Source organism: Bradysia coprophila, unplaced genomic scaffold, assembly GCF_014529535.1.
Source record: "Bradysia coprophila strain Holo2 unplaced genomic scaffold, BU_Bcop_v1 contig_476, whole genome shotgun sequence".
NCBI lineage: Eukaryota > Metazoa > Arthropoda > Insecta > Diptera > Sciaridae > Bradysia > Bradysia coprophila.
This window is the reverse complement of record NW_023503727.1, coordinates 2,764,226-2,776,453: the sequence shown is the minus strand read 5'-3', so window position 1 is coordinate 2,776,453 and position 12,228 is coordinate 2,764,226. Positions and strand designations below refer to the sequence as shown.

At 35.2% G+C, this 12,228-nt stretch overlaps 2 protein-coding genes across 3 annotated transcripts; both read right to left on the bottom strand.

The window, feature by feature from the left end:
• Positions 1–373: 373 nt before the first annotated feature.
• On the bottom strand, positions 374–1,380 carry LOC119082721 (cytochrome b561 domain-containing protein 2-like). The gene is made up of 2 exons (XM_037192301.1): positions 751–1,380; positions 374–681 (listed from the first exon to the last, which is right to left on the bottom strand). Exons 1-2 carry the CDS (start codon positions 1,238–1,240, stop codon positions 377–379), a joined length of 795 nt encoding a protein of 264 aa, XP_037048196.1. The 5' UTR covers positions 1,241–1,380; the 3' UTR covers positions 374–376.
• Positions 1,381–7,303: 5,923 nt separating this feature from the next.
• On the bottom strand, positions 7,304–10,717 carry LOC119082720. 2 transcript variants are annotated; one of them, XM_037192299.1, is made up of 5 exons: positions 10,381–10,716; positions 10,155–10,327; positions 9,824–9,990; positions 7,662–7,772; positions 7,307–7,523 (listed from the first exon to the last, which is right to left on the bottom strand). In XM_037192299.1, exons 1-5 carry the CDS (start codon positions 10,592–10,594, stop codon positions 7,436–7,438), a joined length of 753 nt encoding a protein of 250 aa, XP_037048194.1. In that variant the 5' UTR covers positions 10,595–10,716; the 3' UTR covers positions 7,307–7,435. The 2 variants fall into 2 exon arrangements, with proteins under 2 accessions (XP_037048195.1, XP_037048194.1); XM_037192300.1 differs by lacking the exon at positions 7,662–7,772 and having other exon boundaries at positions 7,304–7,523; positions 10,381–10,717.
• Between the last annotated feature and the right edge of the window lie 1,511 nt (positions 10,718–12,228).

Genomic DNA, 12,228 nt, shown 5'->3' with positions numbered 1-12,228 from the left:
GTCAGTGTTATGCAGAATGTCAGTGTTATAACATAGTGTCAGCGTGATGCAGAGTGTCAGTGTTATGCACAGTGTCAGTGTTATAACATAGTGTCAGCATGATGTAGAGTGTCAGTGTTATGCAGAGTGTCAGTGTTATAACATAGTGTCAGCGTGATGTAGAGTGTCAGCGTTATGCAGAGTGTCAGTGTTATGCAGAGTGTCAGTGTTATGCAGAGTGTCAGTGTTATAACATGGTGTCAGCGTGATGTAGAGTGTCAGTGTTATACAGAGTGTCAATACGATTTCATAAAACTAAACAAATTGTTATTAGTTGTGAATTCCATGGGCAAAATCCGGGTGACGACTGTGCTATTCTCATACTTAAACGGTCTCACTATTCGATTTTATTTAAATATCTCAATCCAGATTTCACAGCACCAACTACTGAAAAAACAGTGGTCACCACAGCGATTGTAATCAGTGCATATTCCATTTCGATTGTATCGAAAGTGCCATGGTCAGCACCCATTCTGTAGCCGAATATCAAGCTTATCATTCCGATAACAAAACACAAAAGTGAATGGATATTGTGCAAGAATTTGCTCTGAATCGGTTTCATGTATGCCCGCAAATCAAAAGCGAAATATGCCCAGACTCCTTGCAGCATCGTTATGCCCAATAGTATCATCGATATTAAACCTTTTGAGTAGCGTAAAAGATCATTTAGCTTCGTCGCAAATCTGATCAATGGATCTGTATTGTGCAAACCTGTGATTGAATGAACGGTTGCGAAGTGAGGCGTTGTCCTTATAACGCTTATCCAGACATTGCCGAAAATTATGAAAATCGCACCAATCAACTGCAGTATCCAATGCAAATGCTTTTTCGTCTTATGCGATAAGAAGTATGTCCACGAATTCGGTGCGTAGAACACAAGTATCGCCTCGGCCATAAACAGTTGATATCCAACGGTCGTGAAAAAGGCATGTAATGGAAACGTGTCATTTGTACCCGGCCAATCGTTCATCACCTCGCGAATTAGGTAGAGTGTCATGAAACACGCAACGGCCCCATTTAAAATATGAACTAGGGTATTGAAGTAGCTCTCTACTTTGAAGGACGTTGTGTACTTTTTCTCGACTCGTTTCGCTTCAATTTCGGGTGTTTCTTCATCTTTTATTTCGTCTAATTTTTCTGTTCCATTGTTTACATTTACAGCGTCGAGTTCAGTCACGTTTTCGAATTTGGTCTCACTCATGTTTGCTTAGGCGTTGTATGCGATCGAAATTCAACTGATAGGACAGATACAAAATGTAACAAGAAATCATCGAAAAGTTAATCTTATCATTTTAGTAATTCAATTCACCAATTTATGATGTACTCAACTCGAACTTTTGAGACTTTCTCAGTGTTACGCAACATAATTATCGACATTAGATTACCCATAATGACTTTATAGCATGAGCGTAGCGATAGCGGAGTTCTTGACGCAGTTCCTCCCTACTAATAAGAAGAAAACGACGAGGTCCAGGAACAAGGCAACAATTTTCAGGCGAACACATTTCAACTTTTCCAAATCGACCAAATTAAAAAACCTTTTGAACCTTCACTTGGAAGGGCTGACATTAAGGGTTTAGCAAAATGTCAGGATTCGGCACATTTCAAGTGAATGCGTAGGTTTTAATACAAATTCTACGAGCTGTAGATCGGTGCATTAGAACCGGAGAAAACTCACTTCCAACTCTGCTGACTCCCGTACATTTCCGCACATTTTGGAATAGATCAGAACTGCGTCATTTATTCCTCTTTGGAGGTTTTTGTGGGCTCTCTTTTATCAGTTTATCAGAATATGGTTTTACTTAATTGGCCTGTCTGAAGAAGCGAAGATAAACGAAATCTCGCTTTATCTCAATTTCAGTGTGGCGTGCCGTCATTATCAGTATTCGATGCACTAGAAAAACGTAATGTCAGAACTCAGAGACATTCCACGCACGATTAGCAACTATCCCAAAGAAAATAACCCTCGGTGATTAAATTAGAAGAAATATTCGTGGGTGGGTTCTGAAAGGAACTTTCAATTCATGTAAAATCACCAATTTGATTAACTTCTAAGGATCCTAGCTAAATCTCGGAAAAGACAAGGTGAACGTGAGACCTGACCTGAAATACCTGTCAGCTTGAAGTAAAATTAGCGAATCTGACCTGAGTTTACGTGAAAACCTGATTCGACATGAAATAGAATAACCTGACCTGACAGGTTTTCAGGTAGGTCAAGTAACATGACAATTTATGTAAATTCAGGGTAAGATAGAATTAGCTGATTTTCGTAAAACCCAAACGGGATACACACAAGGAGAATATTTCTCAAACGTATATTGGTGTACGTTCGTGATCGCCAATAACCGAAGAATTGATAACATTATCTAATCCACACCAACATTTATAATCGAAATACATTGGCATTAGAAATAAAAAAACGAGCCGTCAGAACAGTCGGAGCGTTTGCTGCGACTGAGCCCCGTACGAACCCATACATCTATTGCGCACGTGACCCTAGTGCGTCTGTCACCCTAGTTGAAGTCAAATTATTATGAAATGTGTACATCTTACAAATTGCGCATAGCGCAATTACGAAGCCCCGTACGACGTTCCTTTCAAATGTAACACAAATTTCAAGTTGACCTAAAATTTTAATTTATTGAGAGGCCTAAGGCCTAGTTACGGCCTTAGTCCAACGACCCAAATTTAATTTTTTTTTCAACATCATTATATTCGGCCTTCGATTACCTTCCAAATGAAACAAAAATTAGCAAAATCGGACGAAATTTACTCGAGATATATGCAAAATACACTTAGGGCCGTGTAGCGGGCTTATTCCAAGGACCCAATTTTTTTTTCCAACAACATTCTATTTGGTGTTCGATTACCTTTCAAATGAAACAAAATTTAGGAAAATCGGATCAAATTTACTCGAGTTATATGCAAAACACACTTAGGGCGGTGGAGAGGCCTTAGTCCAAGGACCCAAATTTTAATTTTTTTTTCAACAGCATTCTATTCGATGTTCAACTACCTTTTAAATGAAACAAAAATTTGGAAAAACGGATGAAATTTACTCGAGTTATATGCAAAATACACTTAGGGCCGAGCAGCGGCCTTAGTCCAAGGACCCAAATTTAATTTTTTTTCAACAACATTCTATTCCTCGTTCGATTACTTTTCAAATGAAACAAAAATTAGGAAAATCGGATCAAATTTACTCGAGTTATATGCAAAATACACTTAGGGCCGAGGAGCGGCCTCAGTCCAAGGACCTAATTTTCAAACATTTTTCTCACCACATTCTATTCGGTATTCAATTACCTTTCATATAAGACAAAAATTAGCAAAATTGGATGAGATTTACTCGATTTATATGCAAAATACACTTAGGGCCGAGTAGCCTTTCACTTCTAGGGCCCTAACTCACATTCACACGATTTTAAACTTTTTTTTTCCTGGATCGGTATCGACATTACCTATCTTTTGCCGTTTCATTTACATTTCCAACGTTTTTTTTGCCGTAAATATCCCCAAAAGACCTTAAAGCACTTAGGCGGCCCTAACTCACGAAGGGCCGACCCAAATATGCCCATCTTCGAACTTAGCCTCACTATTTTGACTATCTTTCAGGGAAAAAAAAATTTTGAAATCGGATTTGATTTACTCAAGATATCGACGTGACGGACAGACGGACAGACGGACAGACAAAATTTTTATTGCGGATTCGTCATCTATGAACATAGGCTAACACTTTGCCCTTACCGTCTGCTTCGAATTCCATCAATTACACACGGCATCGTAATCCTATAAGCCCCTTTGTACTTCGTACGGGGCTAAAAATGTAGATACAGAGCAGTATCGAGGTCAGTAGACACTTGAGAACTTAGTTTTTCGAATATTCTTGATTTTCTCGAAGTTTATCGGAATTTTTCGAAATCAAGAAATTGCAAAGATTTCGAGAAAATCAAGAAACTCTAGAAATATTCTTGGTTTTACCTACGCAGTGGCCTTTACAAAAACTTTTCAAAAGCCAGCTCTGAAGAGTAACGATTTCTACTAGAAACTGTTTGCGCCTAGGGAGATAAATCATGCTCTACTTCATTCTGCCGCTTTTTAATTCAGAAAAAAGAATCTAGATTTTTCACTCTTTCAAAGAAATATTTTTTCGCTCGCTCCGCTCGTGATATACAATTCTTATGTACAATAAAAATGATACTATTCGTACCCGGCGCAAATAGCATCTACCTTGTCTTACAGCTTCTAAATTATGAATATTTTTATCTGTACTCAGGACCTCGCTATCGGTAGTTTATAATTTTTCTATCGGTACAAACTATATCGGTCATTTATTATTTTTTATCGGTAAAGTTGAATTTTTTCATTGGTCGAATATAACATCCCCTAAATTATGAGCAGACGCAGTCGTATGAGCCAAAGAACCTTATTCGAAACAGTCGCCCAAAAAATGGGTCTTTTGGATTTTTTCCCGAAAGGCTATTTCGAGCCAGTGTGGCACTGAATGGGTCCAATGATGGAAATAGTGACGAGGAAGTCATTTTTTCCCGAAAGGCTTTTTCGAGCCAGTGTGGCACTGAATGGGTCAAATGATGGAAATAGTGACGAAGAAGTCATTTTTTCTTAAAAGGCCTTTTCGAGCCAGTGTGGCACTGAATGGGTCAAATGATGGAAATAGTGACGAAGAAGTCATTTCCATCATCATTTTTTGTACATTACAAAAAATAAAATCACCTTTCTATGAGTCACAGTAAACATTTTCTTTACATGTTCGACTAATTCAAAGAAAATTATATCAAAGCCACCAAAGCCATTCATACATGCCAAATAACAACCTTCATTGCCAATTAACAATAATTCGATCAGTTAAACCATAAACTATGATGCGTCAAATGAAAAATAATGTAACATCATTCATGCCATGAATAATAATCCCCAGCTAAATATACCTATATACCTAACAGTCGACTAACTCGCCCATCTTTGGTAAAAACTTCATCAGCCATATAATAACTAAATTGATCATCCAAAATTTTAATTGAAGTTTAAAGGGAAGGGACATTTAATTAATTTTTGTTGGATCAGCAATAAATTTGCATGCTAACTGAATTAAAATAAAATAAATTAAAAAATGTGTTTATGTTTAGTGTATGCATAATAACTGTATATGTGACGCAGCCATAAGGTATTATATAATATTGTAGTCGGGGTGGAGTGTTGTCGCGGTGTGAGGTGTAAAAATTTTGAATTAAATTTACCAGCTAATCGTTGGGGATCCGTGCATATAGCATGTTACCGAAAAAATTACACAGCCACCCTCAATGACTAACATTTCAGTTTTAAAAACATTTCAAGATTAGTCTTTCGCCACGTTTCATTGCAACAAACATTGGTAGGTGTCACCACTTCACAACTTTAAGCCATTGATCGGACACAGTCAGAGAACTGATAACAGATGGTGTTTCTTCCGTTCAGCGCCATCTGTTATCATTTTTCGGGACACATGACATTTTTATGAACGATGTTCTAGTTCTGGAATATCTAAGTCATTTTCTGGTATTTCTAAAAATGAAACGATAATTAAATTCCTAGTATTTCAATTGCGACTGAATAGATTCTACTGCATAGAAGCTAACGTGGAAAAAATCACTTCTCACAACTGAACAGACTATAAAATTTGAAGAAGAAAAAATTAAAAGAAATTGGTTGAAAGTGGTTTGCAAAACTTACGATAAAAAATAAATGTCCAGAGTGTATGCCACGATTCTTTAATGCAGAACTCACACCGAGACTCACACTCGTGTCAACTCATGCTCGCAGAAAATATTGTAAGTCAGGAAAACTTATAAAATTCAAATAAATAATAGTTTCATTATTATACGGTTAAGATGTTTTACAAAAAAAAAAAAAAAATTATTCAGAGATAGTGTCATGCAGACACCAACGTTCAATACCTATAGCAAAATATTATAATTGAGAATGGCGCACAGAGGCGGAAAAATCACTGGACCATGAAATTGGGAAAATTGTCCAATAAAATGTGTTTTCAATGTGTTATAAAGCCCCCCCGTTACCCCAACTCTATCACAAATCCTACATTTAAAATATGGATATAGCCGTATATGTGTTGTATATGCGTTTCATTTGCATTTTTTTTTTATTTTATTTTTTTTTAGATATATTTATTGTGATATCATGTGATAAAACTACAGTTTGCGAGGCCATTTGAACAACGATATTGTGAAACATTTTATTACTTACAAGCTGAAATTACTAAATCAATCGTAGGTGAATTCAGCAAACTCAAACCTTTAATTTTTTACAACTGGTAATCAAATCTGTTACTTCAGTTCATATTAACAATTTTGTTTCATTTCAAATATCTTTATCATCGGTATGTTCCTCGGACTCAGAAAACTAGGTAACAAGAATAGACCGGCTAAAGCCTGGTGAGGTCTTTTTTCTTTTTTTGTAGGAAAGGCGGAAGAATAGCTTCATTAGTCGATATCCAGCTGTTGAAGAGTAAACATCTCCACTAACGTTTGACCAATTTGGAATTCAACTACCAGTTTGGTAGTCAACTACCATAAATTAAACTTTAAATAGGCGAGAATGTAGAATATTTTTGTCAGTCGGTGCGTAGTTCTCGAATAGTAAACATCTTTCCCTCAAAAATTACGTTCAGTAGTCAATTATAACCTCGGTACTCAGCTACCAACTACCAAATTTTTGAATTGCAGTGTCAACTCTGAGCTATCGGTTATCAGATAACAAATAATTATTATTTGCCTGGTGTTGATATGCTCACGGTAGCTTTGCAATTTTGAATGTCAATCCAGCTCGTAACTACCATAACTACCAAATTTCCGATTTATAAATAGCCGAGAATGTAGAATAATTTCGTCAGTTGGTGCGTAGTTCTCGAATAGTAAACATCTCTTCCCCAAAAATTACGTTTGGTAGTCAATTATAGCCGTGGTAGTCCAACTACCATCTACCAAATTTTCGAATTGCAATGTTAACTGTGAGCTATCGGTGATCAGATAACAAATAATTATTATTTGCCTGGTGTTGATATGCTCATGGTGGCTTTGCAATTTTGAATGTCAATCCAGCTCGCAACTACCAAAGCTACCGACTACCGACTGAAAGCTACCAAAACTACCAAATTTGTGGAACAGACAGACGGACAGACAGACAGACAGACAGACAGACAAACCGGCCATAATAGGGTATTTTTTCTAGAAGAAAAAAGACCTAAAAACAAGAAGCCAACAAAACGACTCAACAGCATTTTGATAAAAGTTCTTTTACTTCATTTGATTTAACATACAATTTTTCTACATGACCTTTACGTTTTTGCGCTCGCTTACAGAAGACTTACCTTTTCAGTTGGTTAAATCAACAATGATTTTACAGTCAACTCTTTGCTTAGAGTCTGTGAAATCGGCCAGTCGGGATGAGTCTTTAAAACTTCTTGGAAACTACAAATATACAGAAAGCGTTCAAACACTTCAGTTAAAAGATTTCTGTGGATTTTTTCAGTCCAAATTTAAGGTTAGCATCTAAAAGACTGTTCGCCCTAACGAAGTGTATTTAATCAATTCCTTCTTCGTATTTACCTTAATGCAACGTCTGTCTTGAAACCAACTTTGTCTGCATTTTTGTTGGAAAAATTAGACGAAAATATTGTGTGGGTCAAACTCAAGCAGAATTCTTTACAAAACGCTTTTCTGTGGGACAAAGAAAAATATATTTTGAGAAATGTAACCTTTCAGAAACGGTTTGTCATTGACATTCACGATGAGAGAAAGTTCAAATGCGGTTTCATGTTTCAAAATATGTAAAGCCAATAGGCCATCTGTTATCAGACCTATTGTTACTACTGCACTTTTGGACAATAATTCTATTGAAGAAAATTCGTATTTTACAATGAAAGTGTAAAACAAGTATGGTCTATCCGCCCGTTGGATATACAAATTTGATTTCCACTCATTTTCATATTATTTTGACATACATTGTGAGTATGTTTTAACTGAATCAACCTGTCACAGACGGAAAGCATATTAACAGATTAACAGTTTTACTATCTGATCTATTACTTCATTTGATCGAAGATTTTCAGAGATTAATCTCAGAAATCTTTTACTTCATTTGTTTTGAACATGTTTTTCGCTATATAAGACCTCTGTAGTCAGAGCTTGTCGTTTATTATTAATGTCGTTGTCGATAACAGATGACAGCCGTCTGTAACTGGTTAACCAATCGATCATACCTGTTCTCTACTTTCATTGGTATATATTCAGAATGGAATCACGGTTGGTTTGAAACGAGATTAAATAGGGACCGCCGACCACCAATAATTTTTTTTCATATTTAAAATGAGTGATGGACAAGAACTTCACACAGGAAAAAATTAGCCCAAACCCATGAGCCGTTTCTGAGAACCAGTGGATGCGACTACCACAAGCAGTCAGGTACAGCCTGAGCACATATTTTAATTGGGATCGGTAGAGGGAACAATTCCAAGATATACCGTGTAAAAATTATTTCTTTCGATCATCTGCTCTCGGAGCAACAACAGTTGAAAGTCGAAATTTCCCCATTTTCGAAGAGTAATATATCCCTGACAAAGTGACCAAGACAGCCAGTTAAGATTGATTCTAGATGCGGTTAGTAAGCTCTTTCGAATGGCGAAAAAAGTTTTTCGAAAACGTTCTTTTATGTTACATTTTCAGAGAAGTTACTTTTTCCGCTGCCCTCGGTGAAATTCGTCCACTTCTGTTCCCTTCTGGTAGCCTTATTTCAAACTAACTTGTCGCTTATATTGTAGCCTGAAGAATAGGCTTTTCAACGATACCAAACATGCCATACTTGATCCACAACAAGTACTGTTGATGATTCAGTTTTTCAATCGAAGTCTACTCGCAAATCTGGAGCCCTCGAAAACGAAATTATTAAATTTCACTATTACATGACTTTTACTTATGTATATTGATGGTATCGACTCAGAAAGTCATTAAAGTTTACTTTTTTTCAAAAAAATCTTGAAATTTAATAATTTCGTTTTCGAGGGCTCCAGATTTGCGAGTAAGGTGACTTCGATTGAAAAACTGAATCATCAACAGTACTTGTTGTGGATCAAGTATGACATGTTTGGTATCGTTGAAAAGCCTATTCTTCAGGCTACAATATAAGCGACAAATTAGTTTGAAATAAGGCTACCAGAAAGAAACAGAAGTGGCCGAATTTCACCGAGGGTAGCGGAAAAAGTAACTTCTCTGAAAATTTAACATAAAAGAACTTTTTCAAAAAACTTTTTTCGCCATTCGAAAGAGCTTACTAACCGCGTCTAGAATCAATCTTAACTGGCTGTCTTGGTCACTTTGTCAGGGATATATTACTCTTCGAAAATGGGGAAATTTTGACTTTCAACTGTTGTTGCTTCGAGAGCAGATGATCGAAAGAAATAATTTTTACACGGTATATCTTAGAATTGTTCCCTCTACCGATCCCAATTAAAATATGTGCTCAGGCTGTACCTGACTGCTTGTGGTAGTCGCATCCACTGGTTCTCAGAAACGGCTCAGGGGTTTGGGCTAATTTTTTCCTGTGTGAAGTTCTTGTCCATCACTTATTATAAATATGAAAAAAAATTATTGGTGGTCGGCGGTCCCTATTTAATCTCGTTTCAAACCAACCGTGGAATAGACCGGAAGCATAATTTCGTTTGCATGTCTGATGTTGATCGCTTTTTTCGTCAATAATTTTAATTTTCACACACCTAGCATCAAGAAGCTGAACTCCAACACCCCGACCTCTATATTTCCGATCAACCGACAAGCCCAGTGATCCTAAATAATTGTTCACTCCGTAATGTTTAAACGGATCGAAACTCCTGTACATCAACGATATTACATCGAAGACCGTTTTTGTGATGTTACTGACGCACTGAAATAGAAATTGAAATAAGAAATGTTCGGCGATAATGTGATGCGCCCAACGGGTAACGAAGTCTTGTAGATTTAATGAGGATGAAAAGCGATCTTCTTTTAGAATGAAACAATTGGATTGTAGATATTGTGTGTGGGCCACTATGCCAACTAAACACTCACACGATCCACAAAGTTTTTGAAAAAATTGTCCTCTTGACTGTTCACGAAATTAAAATTGACTCCAACGATCTCATCGGATCCGGCTTTGAAACAAACCAAAACGGTTTTCTGTGCTAGAACTGATCTCCATCCCAACGTATAATCGGCTCTGTGTTGTTCATCATTTGAGCCATCTATGTGACAGTCAGTAAATTGAAAAATGACAAATTTAGTCAACCCAACTTACTGAGGGCAAAGGTCATTGGTTCATCTTTTAGATAGTTCGCCGCCATATGCTTTATTGCATCTTCGAATCGAGATTCTGGTAGATCTTGAATGCGGTACTCAACCAACTCTTTACTCCTTATATCGGGAGCAAAAAAAGTTTTCCAAATTTTCGGAAATTCTGATGTTTCTGGACGCGACCACTTAAATTTGAACAGATCTGCACTTGCATCCATTGCAATTTGGATGACCAACAAACACTATGATTATAAACTCAATTGGACTTGTTGGTTCCACTTGTGTGGTATGTTGAATGCGTCAAGATGAGATCAATACTGAACTGAACTGAAACTACATTGACAATTCACAGGTGCGTTTCCCGATTCGACGATATGCTATAGCAATCTAGCAATTTATGAGTATGCGGTATAGTGCTTGCGTTCAACATGAGGAAATGGTTTTCCATCTCATTAGAAAACTCAATTGTCACTTAATAACACAATTCCAAATGACCTAGAATTTCTTATTGAAGAGTGACATTGTGTGCACGGAACACGCACATTGAATGATACAATATGTACAATAAGTTATATAGATGCAACTATAGATATAAATTGGGTAAACATTTAATCTTATAAATTACTCGAACTAAAGCTTTGCGTATTGCAATTGATCATAAAGTTTATGGAAGAATTATTTAGAACGCAAAAAAGGTTGAGAAAAGTTTTGCATACTAGACCCGTTTCAGTGTACAGATTTTCAGTTCAAGCAATTTCAAAGGCTGGTGGTTTATTCACAAAGAAGCAAGGAACCAAGAGAATATCGTGGATAAGTTTCCGTGGATATTAACACACCTCTTGTCGGAGCATTATAATTTGATCGATTCTACTCATTTAATTCATTTTTAAATAATTGTAGTTTTCGAAGAAATCATTTCGAAAACATTACAGTATAAAAGCTTAGACACGTGCATTTGAAAGGATTACCCGCAGGTATACCGCGAGTAAACAGCTCTAAGCTCCGACTTTTAAAAAAAATTTGAAAAATGTGAAAAATTTTGATAGATTTTGATAAATTTTGAAAAATTTTGAAAAATTTAGAAATTTTTGAAAAATTTTAAAAAATTTAAGAATTTTAAAAAATTTAAAATTCTGAAAATTTTTTAAAAAATTTAAAAAATTTTGAAAAATTTAAAAAATTTTGAAAATTTTAAAAAATTTTGAAAAATTTAAAAAGATTTGAAAAATTTGAAAAATTTTGAAAAATTTAAAAAAAATTTGAAAAATTTTGAAAAATTTAAAAAGTTTTGAAAAATTTTAAAAATTTTGAAAAATTTAAAAAAAATTGAAAAATTTAAAAAATTTTGAAAGATTTTGAAAAATTTAAAAATTTTGAAAAATTTTGAAAGATTTAAAAATTTTGAAAAATTTTGAAAGATTTAAAAACTTTAAAAATTTTTGATAAAGTCGGAGCATTATAATTTGATCGATTCTACTCATTTAATTCATATTTAAATAATTGTAGTTTTCGAAGTAATCATTTCGAAAACATTACAGTATAAAAGCTTAGACACGTGCATTTGAACGGATTACCCGCAGGTATACCGCGAGTAAATAGCTCTAATGCGCATGTGTAAGCTTTTATACTGTAATGTTTTCGAAATGATTTTTTGAAAAGCTACAATTATTTAAATATGAATTAAATGAGTAGAATCGATCAAATTATAATGCTTCCACTTTAAATTTTGTAAAATTTAAAAAATTTAAACAATTTTGAAAAATTTAGGAATTTTAAAAAAAATTTGAAAAATTTAAAAAATTTTGAAAAATTTTGAAAAATTTAAAAAATTTTGAAAAATTTAAAAAATTGA